The 24707-nt window shown below is 44.7% G+C and overlaps 1 protein-coding gene across 1 annotated transcript; it reads right to left on the reverse strand.

Annotated features, from left to right (window-relative positions):
• Positions 1–498: 498 nt before the first annotated feature.
• Sertad2 (SERTA domain containing 2) lies at positions 499–22884 on the reverse strand. The gene is made up of 2 exons (XM_028778588.1): positions 22586–22884; positions 499–5753 (listed from the first exon to the last, which is right to left on the reverse strand). Exon 2 carries the CDS (start codon positions 5747–5749, stop codon positions 4790–4792), a length of 960 nt encoding a protein of 319 aa, XP_028634421.1. The 5' UTR covers positions 5750–5753; positions 22586–22884; the 3' UTR covers positions 499–4789.
• Positions 22885–24707: the final 1823 nt, after the last annotated feature.

Raw genomic sequence — 24707 nt, forward strand, 5'->3', positions numbered from 1 at the left:
GAGATGTAGAGACAGGAAGGTGTCAGGACAAAGAGGCTAAACTGAGGGAGAGGCTTACTGTATGGCAGCTGAGCTAAATCTGAACAGGCCAAGTGGCCAACTGGAGAAGGCCAGGTCCCACGGAGAATGGCCAATGGAGAGGCACAATGCTATTGGACAATACATTCTGGTAGCCCTAGAATTTCAACTAAAGCCCAACCGTAGGAAGAGGCAGGGGCTACCACAGTTTTGAGTGGAGTGTCATCTCAGGTTAGTAAGTAGTAAAAGCTCTGGGAAAATCCTGGTAAAAAATGATGTCTGGAGAGAGCTGGGTCAGAGAAGAAAAGCCAAGCAGGGCTGGAGAAGGCCGGGAGCAGCAGGAGAGGATGGTGGTTTCAGAGATTAAGAAGTTCAGGAGACCCAAGGACTAGCATGGGCAGAGCATACTGCACCCACTTTAATGGGACAAGTCACATTAAGTACTGGCGGTACTCTAGTCAGAAGAAAACTGTGAACATGTTTCGTCTTTTAACTGTTTATTGTATAATATAAAACTACAAAAGACTGCTCATTTCCATGTACATTTAATCTGTCCAATTGTTTAGAATACAGCCTGAATGAATCTACGTTGAACACAGCCCTCTGGGTTCTGATGTGACGTCTGTAATATTGCATAGAAAAGGCACAGCTCTCAGGTCTGTGGGGAAAGGTCACACCTCCTTCCTCAAAAATCTACGCGCCAACACGTCCCCATGTACACCTTCAACACTTTAGCTGTACATGTGGACTAATCTTCTCTCCCAAATTCCCCAAAAGAAGTCCAAAATCTATACTGGCTTTGTCTGCAAGAGCGTTTGATCCTGGCCAAGAGCCATGTAGAGTCATCCTTGGAAGCACTGGAGACAAGTCGCACATGGGCAGATGCACACCCCGCTGGCATCCAGGTACCGGGCAGCAATAAGAACCAACCACTTACAGCTAGGACAAGTCAAATATGCTCTTTCTGTTATTTTCAGAAATGTAAAAATGTTCAATTTGTAAGAGCAAGTTTTCACAATTAAGACATTTCACAGAGTAGAGGAGCGATTGCTGCACAAGCAGTCTTTGTGTCTGTCATTTAAGAAGGCTGCCCTTGCAGTGTTCATAATTCATTGTTTACTGCAAAGGTGGTAAGAAATTTAGGCTTTAAAAATGATCCGTAAGTTGATACTTTGGCTCTTTGGAGCTTACGTCGGTAAGAAATTTTCCTTGATTGACCTCAGGATGGTTGGGGCTATGGCGATAGAAAGCTCAATTGCTAAAGACACTGGAGCGGTGTGGGAGGCTGTGGCCATTTCTCACCCTTTGGTATGAAGGTGGGTGCCTGTGTGTTGCCCTTCCGTCATCAAGAGAAAGTGCTACTAAGAAAACTTTAAAAAATTATCAACCCTTTTATGCTTGATTTTCTTAAAAATTTGGAGGTATTAAAACATTCCTCATCCACACCCTTTTGCATATTTTAAATAGACCCATATTGGAGATGAGAGTTACAGACGAATGTGGACTGTGTATCTGATGAAGAGACAGGGAGGGGCTGACGTGGCTCCCCCTTTTAGTACATACACATTACATTCCTACAAGAAATCCATTCCGCACCATACCACCCGGATGTCATTAGAGTGCCACAGTAAAATAAATATATTTACACAGATAAAAAAAAAAGGAATAAATAACTTATGGGGAAAACTATCCCTTTATGTCTCTCAGGATTCTGCTCTCTCCTTGTCAGGTCACTGCAAGTCACTGTCAACAAGCTCTTCAGGCCCAGGCACCCCAGGCTGTCTGCCTGGCTCTGGGTGCCACAAGACTGTCTTTGTGAAGGTGAGCTACTACTGCCAGAAAGCATCTGGAAGCACATTCCCCCACTCAGATAGGGACTGGGAGATCTCACTCTGGCTCCACCTCTTCCCTGTTGGGATATCGCTTTAGATAAGTAGATCACAAAGACAGTCTTAACTCTTGGTGGGCTTGCTCTTCCTGAAAATGGGGCCTTAGCTTCCCATGCATGTTTCAAGAATTAGCACTTCGCCTGCCGGTGTTGGGGGCGGGTGTTTTGCTTTTGAAGCCCAGCCTTACAAATGCACTAGAGTTAGAGAACCAAGTTTGGGCAATGCTTCTCTGTGCTTATTTGAACTGTTGCCCAACATATGGGACTGTTTAAACACACGATTTGCTAATCCAACAAAAGTACAGTTATTCTAAGTTACTGTAAATCAGTTTTTGACAATGGCAATCAACTGCTTTGTGCCATTTCTGCTGGGAATAATCAGCACTACTGTATATGCACATGTATGCACATGTATGTGGCATGTGGCCAGTTCACAGGATCCTCCAGTTCGAAAACACACAGGGTACGTACGGGCAGACCTGCTCTCGACAAAAAAAGAAAAGTTCTTAAAATGGACAGGTACAGTGACACTTGGAAGCATGTACGACAACCCTCACCTTACATATGGTCCCTGGTCCTACATGAAAGGAAACAGACGTGTGTAGCGGTCGGTGAGAGGCTGTGGAGGGTATTGTGGGAGAACAGCTGGATCAGCTTCTCGCTGCTCCAGAGCTGATAATCAGCCTGTCAGACACGTTTGAGTGAGGAGAAGGTAAATCAGAGTTTAAAAAGATATTAATGACACCATCCACAAATCTTCTACTTGGATGAGCAGTTCCTTCATCACAAATGCATTTGCTTACCATGTGCATTATAAAAATAAAACTACCTATGGCTTGTTTAAAGTGCCATTTGTAAAGTTGATCTTTTTAATTAGCCAGAAAGACCCATTTTATCCATGGCAAGAAGTGAGCAGAACTGGTTGGTGACTGTATATTGACACATGACCAACAAAGACAACAAAAACAAAATCCCATAATTTAAGGTTTTTTTAAATAAATATAAAAGTTATTTCTAAAGAAGCCATCTGCATAACAATATAGGATGTAACCTGCACTCAACAGCTCAAGTACCACTGCAAGAAAGAGCCATGAAACAGAAAGGCAGCTTCAGCAACAGGCATGATACACTGAAACAAATGATTGCATCTCACGGGTGCACGTGTGGGGGAATCACTAAATAAAGAGCTGCCTGAGGGACCAGCACACGGGGAAGGGCCAGAAACATGCATAGAAATGCCTGTCTATGTATTTGGAAATAACAGCTTTGTAAAGTGTAGTTAAATTAGCAGTTAATTAAAGAAAGCAACCAGATCAGACACCATGACATAAGGTGGTGGACTGTGGCTCTACTCACAGATGTCAGGAGAGCGCTTTCTGGCCGGCAGAGGTGCGCAGAGCTAGCTCACTGCGCTGATCAGAAAGATGCCATTTGCGGCTCTTAGCAACAGAGGGAACAAAAGCTCCCGGGAATGGGAGAGGCGGCTCGGGCTCGGCATACGATGGATGGATGCCTTCTGGGGAGACTTTCTTCTTTACGAGCCCTGAGTACTAAAGTAGGGCTCACCTCCATCAAGAGGTCAGTTGCTTGTTGTAAAATTTTGTTGTGTAAAACTGTGGTCTCATCATAAAAGGTATGCCAAAGGGGAAAGACTGGGGTTTTCATTTTAAAAAACTAAAATAAAAACAATTCAAACAGCAACTTGGCATAAATACAGTTGGTTTTTTTTTAACCCCCTGCTTCCCCCCTCACCACCACCTTGAGACAGGGTTCTCACTGTATAGTTCTGGCTGGACTGGAACTCACAAAAACCCACCTGCCTCTGCCTCCCAACTACTGGAATTTCAGGGGTGTGTCACCACACCCTGCTAGAATCCACTCTTGATGACATGATGCAGCCTCTGCTCAAAAGAGGGAGCTAAGGAGCTAGGCCCATCAACCCTGCCCCCACCCCAGATACACAACCATCTCCTGCCAACTGCCTAATGCAAGTTTGATGAGCAGACAGGGCTCTGGCTTTGGAAGTCATAGTGCTGGCAGGTGACCGTGCCAGGGGCTGGTGCTTGTGAAATTTGGGTGTCAGATCACCTGGCCCTTTATTAAAGCGCTGTGTGTATTTGCATTGGGGACAACAACTGCAGATTGACGTGATCCGATTCTCTCTTGCACCATACACATATAAAACATTACGAGTCTATAAAAGTACAAGTGCAACTTGTACATCTCACGTTTGCAGGAACTATGTGAGCAAATCCTATCAAAATAGCTATTTCATATGTATAAACAGCATTTGTTTTTAGAAAAACAATATCATAAACTGCAGATCTGTACAAAAATATAAAATAAATTTGGGCAGCAGTTTTCTAAACAGCCATGTAAATGCAACACTTACGAGTAGTTAACGCCTCTAAAAAGGCTGAAGTGCCAAGTCAGCTTACACAGGGCAAAACGCCCGCCAGAAAAGGTACTGAGATTATCCAAATAATATAGATATATATTCTTTTTTTAACCTCTTGCAATAAAACTTATAGAAAAAATAGACAAATATGCACATGCAATTTACAGCTTTTCCAACTTAATCCTTGTGCTTCACTTGAACTGTTCATGTTCACCTTTCAACATTAACAGCACAGTCCTCAAATGTCTTCTCTCCTACGCCAGGGCAGCGGTCTCTGAGGGACCCACTCAGAAGAGTGTGTTAAAAGTGGTCATACTCGAATGAAGGCACTCCAACTCTGCTTGAAGAAAATACTAGTGTGATCCTTTTGTAAAATTTTCTTTTTCTCTGAAAAAGGCAAGCAAGGGTCCATGCACAGTGCGGAGAAACTGTCGGGACTGAAAGGGTGCAGGGCCTGGCTGGACGCAGTCACGGGGGCACAGATCTCAAGAGCCAACAAGTACCTCCATGATGTGGTCCAGCTCTGTGAGATCCATTTTGAAAGGCTGACTTGGGGCAACAGGCTGATTGCTGTAGGGAGCCAGGGTCTTGAGGAGGTCATCAGCTGACACAGGGGCCATCTTTGAGGCTGTCCCTGATGCAGATGTGCAGGGGTCAAAATCGTACATGGATGTATCAATGTCAGCAAACAAGATGTCATCCAGGGTCAAGTCTGTCAGGAAACCCGTGGACGTTGTTATTTCAAAATTCCCAGGCAGAGAGTCCATGAATCTTGAGTCATCTGTGCGGCCTTCCTGGGGCCCCTCAGGTTTCTGGACACTGGACTCACTGGAGGTTCCTTTTGAGCCCTCAGGGGCTGCTGCTGCTACTGCTGCATCGGCAGCCTCTGTGGAGGTAGATGTGGGACAGAGCTCCTCGATCTCGTCCAAGGCGGAGGAGAAGCTGTCCTTCTCTGCTGGGAGGGCTGGAGAAGAGAGTCTGGTGGGAGCTGCAGGGTGCACGGCCTGCAAAGTGCAAAAAGTGTCATCGTCGTCCTCGAGCAGGGAGGCAGGGGTGAGGCAGGCCTCCAAGGGTGTAGTGCTTCCTAGGTCGCAGGGGTGAGCAGGAGGCGAGGCCAGGGGGGTGAAGGCAGGTGGGGCCTCCCGGTAGCTGTCGCTCAGTGAGTCGCTGGGCTGGGAAGAGGGGTTGAATGCAGGCCTCAGGCTGCCTTCCTGCTTGAGTTCCTCCTGGATCCGCCTCAACATGTTGTTAATTAAGACAGTCTTCTGCAAGCTGGGCTCTGTCAGAGGCCTGTGGTTATACAGTTTCATAAGGGAAATGTTGAAGATAGTCTGGCGCTGTAAGGTGTAAGACACCCTGGATGGACCGTCGGAGGGGGACACAATTTTGCCTTCCAGCCCATCTTCATGCTCATCAAACTTCCGTTTTCCTCCTTTACCCAACATATATCTACAAAGGAGAAAGACACAAAGCAGCATGAATCAGAGGAAGGCTAATTTCTACCATGAAGATGCTGACTTAGGTCTCGCCTGTGTAGTTAGTCTCTTGGCCAGAGGAGCAGATGGGGTTAGTTGGGAAGACCCTGTCTACAGAGAAGTAGGACGTCCACCCTTGCGTGCCTGCAGAGCAATTTTTATCACTAGGTAATCCTGGCCAATGTACTGGGTGTGTAATGTGTATGACACAACTCGGAGAAGTTAGGAGTTACCATGGAAACCATGATTTTTTACTTTCTCAGCTCATGTGCTTGTGTTCACATGCCTAACATTACCACACAGGTTCAATTTCCCTCCCTCAAATGGGTTTATTTTTAAAGCTTAAGAACATACAATGCATGACTTCAACAGACAGAGGTGTTATAAATTACAGCTTGAACACAACTCAAGTAAGAGAAGGAGAACACACAAGATTCTACCAGAATCTCAATGTTTCTTCCTTCCTCACATGCACAAAGCCTTCCTGCCTATCGGGTGTGACCACAGAGACTGAGCTGCCACTGCCTTTCACTCTAGGCCAAGCGGTAGAATGCACAGTTCTCGACCTGAGTCTCTGCTTGGCTTCCTTTCCCAGCCACGGCTGTGATTGGATAAACTGCTTCAGGATTAAAGGAACCTGCTCTGATTGTAACCTTGCTACTCAGGCACTGGACACATGTCATAACAAACACCTACTGTGACCTCAGAGATACCTGGGTGTTTGAAAGATATAAGGGACTCTCTATCCCAGACCCTGAGAAATCTGGTAAGGGCTAAGTCTAGATCCTCTGTGAGAGCTGCTGTCTGTCTGGAGGTCTCTTTCAGGATGGCAATCCTTCCTAGTCTGCAGTCACCGTTGCCCTGTTTTAGAACTTCTGCTATGAAAAAGCTCTCAGGACCAGCCTGTGTCTCATGATTTGTCTTTCTTTTCTTTCTTTCTTTCTTTCTTTCCTTCCTTCCTTCCTTCCTTCCTTCTTTTTTTTTTTTTACATTTCCAGGCAGGCTTTCAATATGAATCTTTGGGTTGAGTTTTTCAATGGAATCTACCAGGTGTTGAGTTTATAGCCACTCACCACCATGCCCAACCAGGTTAGTCTCCTGTCTAACCACTCAGTCAGGAAAGCTTTCCTACAGACCAGTGTGGTTCTCAGTAAGCCAGGCCTACTGCTCAGCCCTGTCTGCAGCATTCATCCTAGACCCATGAGAGCCCTCTCCAAAGGTGCTGGGCAATCTTGTTCCTTACAGCACCTCTGGCAGCCCCTCACTAATGCTCACTCCTCATCTACAGAAGCTCAGGTACTCTGCCAGACCACACGAACTCCCTCCTATGTCTCACAAGCCTTTTGAATTTCAAATCTAATCCCAAAGGAAGGCCAACACAACAATACACAGAAGTTTCTTTTAATACTCCATTTAAAGGAGGGCCACGTTGTCCATCCCACAGAGCAGACATATAGGAGCCCAGAGTCTGACACAAGATTCCATAAAGGATGTCTGATTCTGATGGAAGAGATGAAGACAGCTGCAGCCTATCCATGCCAGTCTCCGTTTGAGATCTCTTAATGCTTATAAAGAATGTGGAATTACTTGTACAAAACCATTTCCCTTCATTTTGTAACCATCAACAAGATGAGTATTATTGTTAGGACCAAAGACCAGTCCCATAATCAACACAACTATTCTGTGAGACAAGAAAGGTCTACGAACAATGAGCATCTCTCTCACCTCTCAGAGTTCCTACTTCTTAGTGGGCCCCACTTTATGCCTACTTAGCACTGAACATTTCCTGTTGGCAGTACCGATACTTGTCTAAACTTGACAAACCAAAGAAGAGGTAGTTTTATTTCACTCTGCAAAACACAATACATCACTAGACAACTGGATTTTGAAGCAAGTAATTGTATTCCCAATTTTATGTGTATTTGTTTACAATTTGAGCATTTATACTCTCAGGGAAAAAATGTTACTTTGCCTGAAGAGCTTGTAAGTGCATTTAATTTACACATAATGTTATCTGATCTATGTTATGTCATCCTATGATCAGGCCACTTAAATGTGTAAGTGCATACATGCACAACCTAGACCAGCAGGTCTCACATCATGGTTCACAGGTGGGGCTGGCAAGTGAACTGGTGCCCATTCAGATGAGGTGAACAAAGATTCTGTATTACTTAGGGAGCTTTACAGCAAAGTGCCCATCAGGCCTATGAATCTGACCCACCCCCCTATTAGCTCTGTGGATTTGAACCCCATCAGGTCTCAGGTCTGCAAATCTGACCCATGTCAGGTCTGCAGATCTGAAACCCCCTGCTCCCCCTACTTTAGGTCTGTGGATCTGCCCCTGCTTCTCCTGACCCCCGTCAGGTCTTCAGATCTGGACATGCTCCCCCACCCCACCCCAATCAGGCAAATTCACAAAGGACTGGGTAGGGAGGAGAGGATATCAAGAGGGCCGATCCTCGGAAGTTTGAGAAACAATGAAATACAGCTAAGAACAAACCAGAAACTTATTGCCACTTGGCACTTTTAGTGATTTTCTATAGTAAAATAACTTTGGTACCAGAGTAGAGACTTCTAATCATTAATATAAAATTGAGTAAAGACTTGTTAACAGAATAAAAGTCCTTCCTGCACTTTCTGTTCCCTCCCTCCCCCTTTTTAAAAAATGAGGTCTCTGCTGAGTGGTCTAAACTTCTAGTCCTAAGCAGCCTGCCTTTCCTTGTTACCTAAGTATCTGGGTTACAGAGATGTACTACCATAGTATTTTTTCAATAACATACTTTTGAAAATTCTTTTAAATTAATTTGTTACGCTGGGCAAAGTGGTACATGCCTTTGATCTCAGCACTAAGTCAGAAGTTGGCAGATATGTGCGTTCCAGGACAGTCAGGGCTCCTTAGAGAGACCCTGAGCTTGTGTGTGTGTGTGTGTGTGTGTGTGTGTGTATGTGTGCCTTCACATTCACATGTTCATACGGAAGGTCAGGGGACAACTTGATGGAGTTAGTTCTGTCCTTCCACTATCAGTCAGTGAGACATTAAGGCTCTCAGCAAGCACTCCTGAGCCATCTTGTTGGCCTAATAACATATTTCTTTAGAAATAATTGCTACTTCCATAGCGGTCACACCTAGGAGCTGGAGAGATGACTCAGGGTTAAGAGCACTTGCTATTGCTGAGACCCAGGGTTCAGTCCCTAGCACTTCCATGGTGACACATAGTTCTCTGGCATTCAGCAGAATTCCAACAGCTGACGGCATCTGTGGAGAGAGTTTCAGACTTTAACATGAGTACCACCTAACTTCAATTAGAATGGTCCATCTGGTTAGAGCTGCATGCTCTATTGGGTGTTTTTCAAGTGTATAAATAAGGACCTCTAGTAGAGTATGTCTCAAAACAGTCTTTCTTTCTTTCTTTCTTTCAGCAAACAAAATTGGCTCCATGCACTCAATGAAATTGCAAAATGCACACAATCTAGCTAAGTCATATAGATAAATAAAAGTGCAACAAAACCAAAGTGCAGAATGCCAAAGGTAACAGCTCTGCCATTCACCTGCTCAGTGGCCCTTCAGCTCCACAAAGAGAAAGGCAGCACCTCTCACTCAGAGGGCTTTGTATAACCCCATCTCCATAAGCAAGACATTAATACAAAGACAAGTCATGCATTCAAGAACCCAACAGCAAACAGCCAGGCCCTTCTGGTCGCTTTGAGCCTGGCTCAGGCCCGACTGGGTCAGGGTGGCCAGCTCCTTGGAAGCCTCGGAGACTCTGCAAAACATAACAGTGCTCTTTAAGGGCTGTCAGAGAGGCATGTGACCTTTCCAAAGGCCTCAAAGGAGGGCAGACTGCACAAGCAGGAGCTCATTAAGGGATTCCTGGGAAGGTTACCCTCTGGAGTGAAAGGGCTCCAGAGTTAGGGCCTTCTAAAAAGGCACTGGACACCAGCTTGCTTCCTGGGCTGCCTAGGCTTGGTGCTTCCTTACATCCCTCCTCAGCTTTCCAAGAACCAAATCTTCTATCCAGACAAAAACCCAAAGAGCTTCCCAGGGCTCGGGGCTGGGCGAGGCACACCTCACACTGGGAAATCAGGTGGGTGGCTCTTTCCTTTCCTCTCCTGTTACCCAAGCCTAAAAACTACCAACAATTGCTTTTCTATTGAACTCTTACTAAAGAAGAGTCTGAGATCAAATATGGCCTCTTCCAAATTGTTAGGAACAAAATCCTGACATTCTGGACTCAAATTGTAACCTGGGTTCAAGCTCAGCCTCACTCAAGCTAGGCACATGCCCAGATACTGCGCTATGAGGCCCTCAGCCTAGTCAGTACTCTCCAAAACTGATCCAGCCAATACTGACTGCACCAAACTAAAATCTAAAGAAAAGAACACACACAAACACAAAACGACCCCAGTGTGTGCCAGACATGGCCTCCAGTTTGCAGCTTCTCATCAGGAAAGGACCCTAAGGCCCCAAAGTTACATTCTGTTTAATCCCAGCACCAGGAAGGCAGAAGCAAGTGGCTCTAGACTATAACAACAACAACAACAACAGAAAAAGGACTATATTTTATTTAGGCTGATGGCCCAAAGTAACAAGTGTCAGTACAACTTTCCTCGAAAGACAAACATCTAGAGCACAGAGGGTTTGATAGCTTTTACTTGCTGCCCGCATTCAACCATTCCAGGTCCTGAGTAACTCACAACTCAGGAAATGTAAGGACTGAGTGATCAGCAGCTTGGCAGCCCTGTTTGCATGTCTGCCGACTACCTCCAGACCATAAGGCCCCTAAAGGCACAAAACTGTCTTGTTCACCTCAGTACTCTTCCTTTAAGGACCCTCCCTGACACCAAAATGGTCCTCAATAAATGAATAGTAAGTGGAACAAATGAAGAAGCACAGAGGGCTAGCAGGGAAGTGTGAAGCAGAAGCAGAGAGCTCTGTGCATGCATGGATGTGGTCCTGACTAGAGGGCAGGAGAGGGTGAGAGAGCTCTAGCCTGGAGACAGCACCTGTGAGCCCTCATATTGACCTCACTCTCCCACTTAGGTAAGGACCAACCTCAGCTATGGGCCTGTTCAAGCAGAGATGCTGGGCTCTAGGAATTTGTACTTCTGAAGTTTCCAGGGGATGCTAGACTGAGGATCTCAGAACCATGGTTTCCTCTGGTCTTTGTCAGGACATCTTACACTAAGCCTGACCAAACTGCTACTCACTGTCTTGACAATGAACCCCCCCCCACCCTGTTTTTTGTTTCTAACGGAGGGCAAAAACAAAAACAAAAAACAAAAACAAAACAAAACAAAAAAACTAATAAGTAGTACTTTATGACAACTAACAAGTGATCTATTTCCTGCTTTAAGAGATGGCATCTACTATGCTGTCCAGGTTGGTCTTAAAAACCTGGACTCAAGGATTCTACTATCTCAGCTGTACAAGTAGCTCAAAGTGCAGGTCACCACCATCTGACCTGGCCTGCCGACTCCTACCTACTAGCCTACAGTGCACACATAGTATACGGTAGCTCAAGCTCAACTTGAGAGACAAGACTCAGCTTCCTGTCCTAGGAACTGTGGGGTCTCAAGGTGACTTGTGACCCTTAAGTGACTAGCTGGAATGCCCCATGCCCAAGGACTGAAGATTATTACAAGCTGTACCTGTGCACGACTTCATTTTTAAATAATGTCTTTATTTTTAAGGCATTTAGACTCCCCTCCCCGTGTCATGCAAATTTAAGTTACCTATAATTCTTTTCCAGCTATTCAAAAATGATATCTTCCCTTCCTTCCTTCCTTCCTTCCTTCCTTCCTTCCTTCCTTCCTTCCTTCCTTCCTTCCAAAAAAATCAATGTACTTTAGTGTTAAATGGACTGTCAAAATTAAACACCTATAATCTTCATGGGACAAACAGAAAAATCTTCTTTTAAATATCCATTTCTGTTATGCCACCACCACCAAAACTACTGCTTTTACTGTAGGCTTACCACAGCCCAGGATGGACTGCACGATGGGAGCCATCTCCTGCTCATGAAGACTGGCAGACTCTGTGCCCATCAAGAGGAGATGTAGTCTGTTTTAGCTCAGTTCATCCCAAACAATGGTCATTATACCCAACAGAAGAAACACACTAAAATTCCTTTACTTCTTACTCAGACTGGGTCAAAACTGACAACTGAGCACCCATTTCAAGGAAAGAAGATGATATCTTGCACAGGGTTCTTCTTTGGACAAGAGGTAACAAATCTCATACCCAGTTAAAGCATCAAAGAATACCTGAGAGTGAGCAGAGAGGCACCAGTAATCCAGAGGAGGAGGATGGGGGTGGCAATGCTGAGCAGGACAAATGTGTGCAGGCTTAGCACTCAGGATGGGATGCAGCCAGCCTTCAGTCACTATGAGACACCCCAAGGCTTCAGTGATGGGTATCTGGTACACATTTCCTCTTGGACTCAGAAACTCAGTTTGTATTTTCCAGGGGTATAGCATAATTAAATGATATGTTTTTTCTTTTTTTCCCCAAAAGATTTAATTTTAATTTATGTGTATGGGTGTTTTGCCTATATGCATGTCTGTGGTGAACCACTTGCTCGCCTGATGCCCAAAGAAGCTAAAAACAGGTGTCAGATCTCCTGGAATCAGAGCTGTGAGCTGCCATGTAGATGCTAAGAACCAAACCTGGGTCCCCTGGAAGAAAACTAGAGCTTTTAACCCCAGAACCCAGCCACAACACATGATTTTTCAAACGTCAATTACAGTGCCAATCCAATCTATGAGGTCCTCAGATGGACCAAAGAAGTTATAGGAGGGCCATGTAGCTCTTGAGGGAATGGCCACATACTCTAACACACCCCTTGTTTCCCTGTACAGGTCCAGTGTGGCAACTGGTGTGACCACAGGCTACTGAAGAGACCATGGGCAATGATGACCCCACCCCAGGCTTCTACACCAATTTACTACTTTTTACTATTTTTATGGATATTTTGCCTGCAGGTATGTCTGTGCACTATGTGCCTGCCAGGTGCCCAGGGACACCCAGAAGAGGACTTCAGATACCTTGGAACTAGAATTATAGATGGTTGTAAGCCATCATGTGGGTGCTGGGAACTGAACCCAGGTCCTTTGGGAGAGAATGTTCTTAACCTCTGAGCCATCTCTCCACCCACCCCTACCCCAATTTCCTACTTTTGAAGAAAAAAGGAGCCAAGAGGGAAGAGAAGGTTCCCAAAAGAACACCAGAGATTTCTCATCTGCATCTGTGCTGCTCTTGACTTGGAACAGTTTCCCTCCAGCGTGGGGGTGGAAGGGGGGGAAGCATTCTCCTAACTAAATCAACTGTGTGGTAGAATTCAGTCTCAGAGATGGACTGGGAGTGGCAGTAAAGGCCCAAAAAGGAAAAACTCCTTCTGGCAAGTCAATGAGGCCTCCAGCTGAATAGAGACCTATCACCCCAATTGTGCCTAGCCAATCACCACCAGGTCCTGGGACCATCTCTAAGAAAGTCAGTTCACACCTTTAATCCTAGCACTGGGCAGGCAAATCTGTATGAGTAGAAGGCCAGCCTGGTCTACATAGGGAGTACCTAGCTGGCCAGGGTTAACTACATGGTGAGATCCTGTCTCAAACAAACAGCCAAAAGGATAGGTAGAAGACTATTTTTCTTTTAATGAGATACTGTACTCTTCTTTGTCACCCTAGCCCTCAGCCTAGTCCGTCTTAGCCACCATGAGGTCACTGGGTCTGCTGCTATTTCTGTGGCCCAAGTCACAAAGGTCCCCTTCCTCTTTCCTTTCTCTCTCAGATGCTGGTCAGAACCTAAGAACCTCTTGTCTGATACTCTGGGTTTCCCCCCTCTTTCTAACGCCTTCCTCCCTGCCTCATGGCTCTCTCAGTGTGTCTGATATCTACCCCAGGCTTTGTCCCTTCTCTCCTTTCCCCTCCTGTCGGTAGCTGCCGACATTTACAGCTTTTCCACCCTGGGAGTTTTCTTTTAAACTCTAGTAAGTTACAGAGCTTCAAGGAACTCATTCTCACATTCTTTATTAATGAGAATGAGACCCCTCTCCCAGGGCACCCCTAGTTCCATTTTATCAACAGTGGCTAAAGTGGGCTAGGAACTGTGAGGGAAGAGTTTCTGAACGGTATTTTCTCGGTTCCTGTCTTCACTCACCTTTGGTATCCTACTTTTGAGGTGAGCTTCTGTCCCTGTAGTATGACAGTAAGGAGAGCCGGGTGGTGGTGTCGCACGCCTTTAATCCCAGTACTTGGGAGGCAGAGGCAGGTGGATTTCTGAGTTCGAGGCCAGCCTGGTCTACAGAGTGAGTTCCAGGACAGCCAGGACTACACAGAGAAACCCTGTCTCAAAAAACAAAAACAAAAACAAACAAACAAACAAACAAACAAAAAAGACAGTAAGGAGAAACCCCATCCTTCATCAATGGGAAACCATACTGGCTTAGATAACTTTCCACACTAAACACGCCACACCTGCAAGAACACACCATACTAAGAACCGTGCTCATAGCTAAGCTTTTAACACCCAGCTTCCCTTCAAGGCCCAACAAAGAGCCAGAACAGAAAGAGCTGGGAAGTGGTGGTCAGGGATGCTGGCAGCATCATAAGGGAAGCTACAAGAAACAGAGCAGCCTACAGGTCCTGGCTGTAGCCAGGCAGGAGGGTACATGATGGTGGTAGTGGTGGTGTGGTGGGGTTGGCATCAGGCAATCTTCAGATACCAGTGACAGCCCTGGCCCAGGGGAGTAACAGTCCAACAGGGCGAGAGGCTCTGCCACTTACAGACAGGGAAAGACAACAGCACTCTCACCCCTTTGTACCCATGCTAGTGAGGCCGTCGGGATCCAGATGATCTTATTTTTAAACTAAAGCCTACCCAGGGTTTCAGAGATCTCTGCAGTAACATCCATGCTAATTGGTAAGTAAGACAAAGCCTCCCTAACAAATCAGCACAGTAATTATAAAGCCACTCGCTAGATCAGGCAGTCCCCCGTGCTCACTCAGGCTGCTGTAACCTGACACCCATCGGCAGCTCCACTCAGCCAGGCCCGCAGTCCCGCAGGCCAACCCTGCCCACCCAGCCAGCTGCAAACTCCCGGCCCTCCAGAGGGCCACCATAGGCCCGGATACAAGTTGAAGTGGCCAGGACACCAGGCTCTGTACATATTTACACAACTTTACCATGTGGGGCTGTTTTCTAATGTCTACATTTTAACAAATTGTATCTTTCCTCTTAGGGTTTTCATTATCAGCTAAATTGGATACAATTTCTAATGCTGGTTTATCAAATATAATCTTTTCACATGAAAACAAATGGCATTTTAACAGGTGATAACCATTTTCACTGAGTAAACAAGAGTCAAATTCTAGAAGTGAATGTTTCTCTAGAATAAAGAAGAGAGAGCCAGGGAAGAATAAAGGATAACTTAATGGTAAAAATCTGGAAAGCAAAAATGGCTTTTAAATCATGTCAGCAGTAGAACATGTTTCCAATACCCCAACTCACTGGTTTTCTGTCCCCTGGAAATTTTAGGTTGCAACGCAAACCCTAATGAACTGAGGACGAAACCAGCCATCTTCCAATGCTGAGGACGGAACTGCTAGCAAGTCCTCTATTTCACCCCAGAATTCTGGACAAAGGCAAAGTCTGAACTTACAGTTTCACAGATACAACATGATTTGAGGCCTCAGTTTGGCTAGAAAATTCTCAGAAACAACACCAGAATGGTCATGTAGAGGAAACAAAGTCAACAGAACTTTGGTTCCTTTAAAGCTGGGTGGTGAGCACAGGGCACTGTACTGTACTTTGACTTCTGAGTCTGTCTGGAATTTTCCATAAAAGTTAAACAATACATCGCTATATATTAAAAAAAAAAAAACAAACAAGAAAAGCCTCTACAAGTAAAAAAAATCAAATAAGCACAGCAGATTTCTTACATGAGAATTACACTAACTCTATAAGCATGTTTACACAGATGAGTGTTTTATGTAAACAAGCATGCCTAATGCAAACTGGAATCCTATAAACACTGAAGGACAGCACCACATCTACCACAAGGGGGCGCCACAGAGCAGCAAGACATCTTCCAGCTCCATGTCAGTTCCTACCTAGAGTTCTCAAAGCATTTACATTTTCAAATTCCAAATCCCATTCAGGAGTTCACATGGCAAAGCTGAATGCTAGACGTCGTACCAAGCTCAAACTAAATTATATTATGCTATAGTATAACCTTTTATTGCTTGTATATAGGTAAGTAACATCAGTACTTCAAAAACCATGTTTAAGATCCCTGGAGGATTACTGAAGTAAGAACACACACACAAAACCAAGTCCAAATCCTAGTCATGAAATGTAGACTCAGAGGAGGCAACAGTTCGGATCTCCAGTGGGGTTCTGAGGTTGACTTCCAACCACACAACCAATCTTCCACATTTACAACGAAGAATTTTACTAGTATAGTTACTTTCAATAATCCGACTGCATCTTAATAACACTAAATTACTTCCACATTGAACAATGCTTCAGGCAGTTATTGGAGAAAATCCTTCATCAGGAACATGGAGGAGAAGCCATTTAAATTGTAAAATGTAATGCAGTTTTAACCTCAGGGATACAATGAAGCAAGTTACTTTGTAACAGTTGGGATTCTCTCTGGTCAGATTACTAGCTCAGGTTTTATGATATTTGTTCAGTAATAATGCTTCTAAAAGATGAACTAGCTGTCTTTTCACCATTTGAAAATCAGCAATTAGAAACATATATATTATAATTATTTGCATTACGATGCTGCTTTATAATCATTTGGTGTCCAGGGTATATCTTCAGCATCCTGAGTCTAAAGTCTCATTAGCATTAAGGAATCTTCAGCTTTGACTTTTCCCCAGGGGATTTCGTGCCAGGGAAGCTCATCCAACTTTGCACCTCCCCATTCCCAGGCATAATGAAAATATTTTTTTCTCCTGTATTTATAATTGCTTAGATGGGATTCTAGTTTCAATCCTCTTGTACCATCTTTTCCCCAAAGATACCTTGTTTTTCCCTCACATAAGTGATCCTTAATAAACAATGTCAAGGGAAAATAAAAGACTTGTGTAGAAAGCAAACGATTTGTCAAAAAGCATGTGAGAGTTTTTCTTTTTGCTTAAAAAAGGTGACCAGGTATATAAAACAGCCACACCAACACAGTAACTTTAAGACCAATTCAGTGAAAAATAAAACTCAATTTTAGTGAAAACATTTAAGTTAAAGGTTGCTTTCCATGTTAGCTAACTAGTTTATCACTAAATAAAACTGAAGAATAGAACCTAAGGATGTAACTTCAAGAGATATTTTTATGGGAGTGTTTCTTAAGAGTTAAAACATTAAGTTGGGAGAATGGATGGTGAATCTGAGGCCCATGTAAGTAACCTACATATTCAGAATATTTATTGTAATTGACTTTACAAATTAGATAGATAGGGGATAGAGAGATGCCTCCGTGGTTAAGAACACTGGATGTTCTTCCAAAGGCCCTGGGTTTGATTCCCAGTACCCACAAGGTGGCTCACAATCATCTGTGACTCTAGTTCCAGGGGATCTAACATCTAACATCATCTTCTGGTTTCTTTGGGTACTTGGTACACAGGTGGTGTGCACAAACAGGCAAAACACCCAGACACATAAAATAACAAAATCACTTAAAAATGAAAGAATTAGGCTGATAAGCTTTTATAAAGACAATTTAAATTTTGTATCATATACTTAAATAGTTCACTCAGTAGGAAAAAGTAATGAAAATAAGCTGGGTGGTAATGGTGCACACCTTTAATCCCAGCACTCTGGAGGCAGAGGCAGGAGGATCTCTGTGAGTCTGAGGCCAGCCTGGTCTACAAAAGGAGACACCCAGGATTGTTCAACACAGAGAGACCCTTAAAAACTAAGGGATGGGGGAAGGGGAAGAAAATATTAACTAAAGGGAAGTGAATACTTTGTAAATACAATAGCCATTTTTCTAAGCTGTTTTGAGATTTTAAATTTCCAAAGGACCTTAAATATTCATAATTTACTGAATTTTAAGCAAATCCATTTAGCTAAATACAATAAAATTAGTTAGAGTACTATATTAAGTATAGTAATTATTTATTTCTGAGGAAAATATTTAATAGTCCTACTTTCACTTTGAAGGACCCTTGTGGAAAGTTTTCCTCACGTCCATCCAGCTAGCTATCCCTAATCTATTTGTCCACCTGCCTCTGGGCACTTTATAAGAAGCAGAGGGGAAATCTCACTGTGGATTTATAAATCAACTACTGTCACATAGCTAAGATTCATTCCCAGGTAAAATACACTTCATTTTATATTTTTGGTCACAGAAAAATAATTTTTTAAATCAGTATTTCAAAAATTGTTTTGTTTACCTAGCTTATGCGAGATCCATCCCCAGCATCACAAATTCACGCAAGTGTTTGTCTGGGGCTTAGCGATAGAACATTTTCCTAGTGTGCCCAGAATTGAGGAAGAAAGGCACATACAACTTCAAAAAGGCTTATCAGACATCTTACCAGAAGAGGAGTAAACAAATCTGCTGAAGCCATAGTACCCAAATTTTGCTAGATAGATTTCTAGGAAAGCAAAAATCCAAAGACAAAGGGATGTGTAAGCACAAGATGCTGAAAATGTCCCCTTCAAAGAGGAAGAGAAATCTGAATGGCTAGTGTCAAACAGCTACCACCTGAACATGTCATTCATGTGGCTACAACTGTATGCAAAAACTTGCTCTGGTACAGAGGTGACCTTGGGACTTTTGGATTCTCAGTGTCTATCTTGGGCAATGCTTCTCAACATAGGGTGGGGTGCTCCGGCAGTCCTACTCCAAGCTCAGGAGCAGCATGGGCTGCAATGATAAGCAGTTAGGCAGAGGAGAGCAAAGGGCTAGAAGGTTGCTCTGCAGTGTGGGCCTTTCATGTGGCCACCAGGTTTACAGAGCCCACTGTAATCACACCACTAAGTCCTAGAGTCAGAACCCCTTTCCCTTAGAAGAAAAAAAAAAGTGTGGTTTGGTGGCTTCTTCTCAAGTTAATGAAGGTTTTAAAGGTGATTAATAAGGAGACCTGCAAAGCTCCAGTGTTTTTGAAAAGAGACAATCGTAGTGTTGCAGATGTGGATGAGTTTAAGTTTGTTGCTACCTAGAGTCACTGGAGAAACAAAGCTGCCTTTGGGCACCTTAAACTAGTCAGACTGGCTGTAGCAGTTGCACTGCCTGCTGCTGCTCTGTCCTCGAGCTCTCCCTCCAGCCCCCACCCCCACGCACCCACAGTTCAGTCCACAAGACTGCCTTGGGTGTGAGAGGCCTGGCAACTCGGTTCTCACTGAAGACTGCAACGGGGAGAACGCAGTGCAGGTAACTTAGAGTTCTACAACAGATCTATAAAGTCACGGTGCTTCCTCGGATGAGAGCAAGGATTTTCAGTTCACTTCAGACAGAGGATTGATTGCCCTATCAGAAATCAAGTATTTAAAAAGATATTATGCTGCTTTTATCTTGAAATATAATTTATACATTTTCCAAAGAAAATTTTTAGAGAGCCAAACATGTTTTTGTCTCATGATCTTTGGGGGTGGGGGAGCACCAACAACAAAGAGTCTATTTACTACCCAGACTAGGAATGCCGTCTTCTTAGGCTGACATATGCCATTCACAGAGTCATACAAAGAATGAACTGCTAGGCTGTGCTAATGGAGAAAGACACAGCCCCACACAATGAGTGATGGACGCTCCGGGGTCCGCTCTGTTCATAAGGGTTTCCCAGTGTTTGTACAGGACAGAAGTTTGCCTTTGATACTAACTACACTGGCTATTTAAAACAACATTTTTTTTCTTTAAAAAACAACTCAACTTTGGTCAGCTGTTTCTTTCTAAAATATTAAAATCAAATTAGATAATCAGACACTTTTTAAGCAGAAGTCACAGTCTATAAGTTTCTACCAAATGTTTGATGAGTACTTATGAGTGGCAGGTAGAAAATGCATTACTTGTACACATACAATGGCCACAGAACTTGTAAACTTTCATGTGTCTGTGTGTTTCTAGTCAGAAAAGGGGCCTGAGAGATAGCTCAGACGGTAACAGTACTTTCCACTCAAGCATGGAGAGCCAAGTTAAATCCCCAGAACCCATGTAAAAGCTGGCAGGGAAACAGATTCCACAAAGTTCTCCTCTGAGGCCACATGAATCCCCCGCCCCCGCCCAAATATAATAAACTTAAAAAGAAAAATCTAAAAGGAAGGTGTGTGAAGGCTGGCACTGCTCGCAGCACCAAGCTGGTTTCACTTAAACTGAAGCTGGGCCTCTGGTATCTTCAGCATAGGTCTGACCTTTGGACTCGACAATCAGAAACGCCTCCCCCCCCCCCACCTAGGGAGTTCACTCTACATAATATACAAAGACAATAAATAATAAAAACACCCACAATTGCTAAGTTAGGAAACTCTCTAAGTATACTAAAGTTCACCCTTCTCAATACCAGGCTTATCTATTTTCATAAATAATTCTGGCTAAGTGGTCTTCATTTTGAAAACATGAATAAAATTAAAACTTATACTTTGGCTAGTCGGTAGTGGCATACACCTTTAATCCCAGCACATGGGAGGCAGAGGCAGGGCAATCTCTGAGTTCGTGGCCAGCTTGATCTATAGAGTGAGTTACAGGACAGCTAGGGCTACCCAGAGAAACCTTGTCTCAAGAATCCAAACAAACCCCTGCACTTTTACTGTTGTTCTTTAAAAAGCACAGCAAAAGAAACCTGTAAAAATGTTGTGGCTTTTACTATTCTTAGTTTCTAGAGTGTAACATATTTTAAGTAAGGACACTCTTGAGCTATGTAACTTTTACTTTACCATGGGAGTACTGTTTAAAATGCACCCCCCCATAAGGACCAGCCATCACAGGTAAATTTAAATGACTTAAAAACAGAAAAAAAAACTATGCTTGTTTGTAATGTCTACTGTTAATAATTTAGGTGTAGTAACTGGGTAAATTTGCATTTCTGTTCCTTAATTAAATTTAAAAACCTGTTATGTAGGATAACTCAGCAATGGGAGTGGAGAGAGATTCTAAATCTGAGTCCAACTCTTTTCTCAGTTCTTTTCTCAGAAGCTGGTCTGAGCAGCTGTTACCTACCAGTCTGTGACACTTGCATGACAGTAAAACTATTCCTAGGTCACCTCCTGCCACACAGTGGGTTGTTATAAAATATGAGTCCCCTCCCTACCTGTTGAACTAAAGTAAGGAACAGACCTGGGTGGAGAGGCAAGCTACCAAGTCCATGAAGCATACGTAACAGTTGAACGTATTTTAAATAAGAAAGGAAAGACATTATTTTAAAGCACACCTAACCTGAACACAATCATTGGATGGCCATGAACTCACTGTGTACACCAAGCTAGTCTTGAACTCCTACAGATCCACTAGTGGTAGGATTGTAAGTGTATGCCATCACAACCCAGGCCAGCCCTGTGTTTTTTTAAGTAAATTTTTAATAAAGTTATCAGGAAAGTAAGGATCCACAATTATTCTTGTTCATGCCAGAGTTGGGATCTTAATATCTTCACCCTCAAATCAGGATACAGTGATATTAAAGGGCCAGGGTGAAGTAGCCACTAGGTGAAGTAAGCAACTAACCCAGCAGCTGAACACAGCTCTCTGGTGTGGAGTCTTCCAGGGGTTAAGTGGAGCCCTGGCCCACCCCATTCCTGTCAGTAACAAAATTTACAAAAGCAAATTTGAACAGTTAGGGCCTGGGTGATCCTACTGGTGACTACAACCTCCAGGCCCTTTTCCCCAGGTTCTGAACACTTCTTAACAAATACTGGGAAATCAAAAGCATGTTTCAAGAACAAAGCTTGAAAACACTGACTGTTCCTGAAAGCCAGCTAGGGTTTGACCGATTCTACTCAAGAAAAACCTGCTGTTTCTGAGTCTGTCCCTGCTGACTGCCCTTCTCCAGAAATTCAATGCCTGCAAAACCGACCTACTCCTGAAACTACCTAGATTCGAGCAAAAAAGTTATTCTAAAACAGTCTCATCGCTTTGTGAAACTTAACATTCAATTTTTCAACTCTATTGATCTGACAGAATTCCTGCTAAAGCTAAGACAATTTACAGTTAAGAAAAATATGAACAATTCAGTACTTTCTCTCGACGCAATGGTCCTCTGAAGGGTGCCCAGTGTCAATGGTACAAAGTCTACGCGTCGGGACAGCTGGCTCCCCTCAGCGCCGGCCCCCCCCCGCCCCGTCATAGGCGGTTACCACCAAGATGACTTGTAGATTTCTAATTTAAAAACCAGGAAGGCGTTACGTTTAATATACATTTGGATCCAAAATCAATTCACTTGGGCACGGAAGAAAAGGGGGTGAAGAAAGCTGTTTTAACGCAAAACCACCGGGAAACTCTCGAAACACAATATAGCAAGTTGGATGCAAACCCAGACACGGAACTCAAAAGTGAAGCAGCCTCCCTGCCAGCAACCCGAATCTTAAAAAAAAAGAAAAAGAAAAAGAAAAAAAGTCTCGCACGTTCTCCGCACCACAACCGCCACAGTGAGCACACACACCCCAGCTGTGACGGCAACAGCTCCCGGCGCCTGCCGCTCGGCTCCCGCCCCGGGTCGTGACAGTCGGGGTCTCCAGGCAGCCAGCGGGTGCTCCCCAACCTGCCCGGCCCGGCCTCCGCTGCCTTGGGCTCCCGCCTGGCCCAGCCCAGCACCGCCCCCCGCCCTCCGGAGCCCAACCCCGGGGAACCTCCAGCTCGGCCAGGAACTCACCACAGGCAGGTCTGCCCGGAGCTAACGCATCGGAGGGGTTTCCGCCCACCCCTCAAGCTATGCCCGCTCCATGCGGGGCACCCCACAGCGGGGCCGAGGGTTAGTAGGGAGCTCGGCGAGGCCGGAGCTACGCCTCCGGCGTCCTCGGCTTGCGCGTCGAGAACATTATACAATGGTGGAGGAGGCGGCGGGCAGCCGGGAGGAAGCAGGAGGCGGGCGGAGGGGACGCCCGGGCCGAGAGAGGTACGGTTCGTGCTCCAGCACTCGCCGTGAGGGAGTGACGTCCGCCTGCGAGCCTCCGCCGAGCTCTGGCCAGGCCCCGTAGGCCCCACCCCCTGCCTGGCTGGGCCCCGCCCTGCCGGCCCCACCCCTGCCGTAGAGGCCCCACCCTGGCCCCGCCCACCTCCCACTGCAAGGCCCGCCCGCCCCTACTCCTCAGGTCCAGGTCCCCGCAGGCCCCGCCCCCCAGCCGGTCCGGACCCGCCTCAGCTTCGCAGGCCCCGCCCGGGCCCCGCCCAGGTGCCATAAATGCAGATTCCCTCAGGGTGAACGCTCAGGAAGCAGCAGGAAAGGCATCAAGCTTCTGCAGCCTGTTCTGTGGACTGAAGGCTAAATAGGAGATGTAGAAATGGGGGCGCCCAAGCCGGACGGCCACTACTACCACTACTAACCCCCACACTCTGGAAAACAGGAAGATGACAGAGCGGGTGATGACAAAGGCGGCAGCACGGGCACAGTCCGCAGAAGAGCGCGACCACAAATATGACAGGCATCTGAGCTATTTGGCCACTTGGGCCGGTTGGCGGGAGGATAGGGTCCACCAATGGCCCTCGGAGATATCAGAATGGGGGGGAGGGGTCAAGGACTCCATTTGGAGCTGGCGACAGAAGTTCGACAGTTGAAATGGGTCACCGAATAGAATAGTAACTTTGGAGCTGGACACACCAGAGTTGCATCCTGTATGTAGACCTAACAGCCAACCAAAGGAAGACCAGGCTTGGAGAACACAGGGAACCAGAGGCATGGTCCTCTGCCCACAAGTTTCACGCTGATAGCCTTATTCCCCTCCCCCCCAAAAAAAACGACAACAAATCTTTTTAAGTACTCAAACTTAGCAGGAGGCTTTATATTGTCCTTAGTATTAGCACCAGTACATGTGTCTAAGTGGTTTGAATTTAAGAGCACTAAGAGGCCAGGGAGAGCTCAACTGTAACATTTATGATTACTTTTTAAAATGACATGTACATTCTACATAAAGATATTACAAAAGAAATTCAGGCACCTTAAATTTTTGGCTGCCACTCCAATAATTTCTCTTCAAACCACTTTGCTATTTAATGGTCCACCTCACTGGTTGTATTTAAGGATAATAAAGCTTTAAGACCTAACATAAAGGTCTTAAACATCAAGACAAATTTAGTCCAACTCAAACTGTTTTGTAATGATGTGTTATCAATCGAGTTGATGATCTTGTCAAAATTAAAACATAAGCCGCATCAACTGTAAGACTCCTACACTAGGTAGGCAGAGACAGGCAGATCTCTCTTAATTTAAGGTCAGTCTGGTCTACATACAGTTGTAGGCCAGCCAGGACCAAACAGTGAGAACATGTCTCTTATAATTATAATAACTATTATTATAATGTGTGCTAAATGGTAAAGGAGACAATGTCAGGTTTTATGACTTAGGGAAGTAAAAAGGGTTTTTTGTTGTTGTTGCTGTTTGTTTTTAGCAAATCCTTGGCATTATCAAGGTCGCATACAGATATTTCATGAGGTATAACCAATATCAGCTAATTGTATATCTCTTTGGCAAGTCATTACAATAGCATTTAAAATGGCACTGCATGAAGTATGTTCGGTGCTCTATGAGGTCTTGCTCAGTGGCATAAACTTTCAAACATTTTGCTGGAGAGCCAAGGTATTTTTCATTTCTAGCGTTCTGCATTTGGAGACAACACCAACTTCTCACGGCTTCCTAACCACCCACTCACTTAGACTTTGAGTGCTCACTTTAAGAAACCGCCATTGAAATAGAAGCTGCAATAATCTTCCTGGGATGTCTTTGTGGGAGGCCAGAGGTATTTACTTCTGTTGAATTTAAAATGAATTGAAACTGTTAT

Source organism: Grammomys surdaster, unplaced genomic scaffold (assembly GCF_004785775.1).
Source record: "Grammomys surdaster isolate TR1022 unplaced genomic scaffold, NIH_TR_1.0 67, whole genome shotgun sequence".
Taxonomy (NCBI): Eukaryota; Metazoa; Chordata; class Mammalia; order Rodentia; family Muridae; genus Grammomys; species Grammomys surdaster.

Bases quoted from the DNA above. Each gene is read 5' to 3' on its own strand.
- Sertad2 (XM_028778588.1), bottom strand. From the start codon at position 5,749: ATGTTGGGTAAAGGAGGAAAACGGAAGTTTGATGAGCATGAAGATGGG.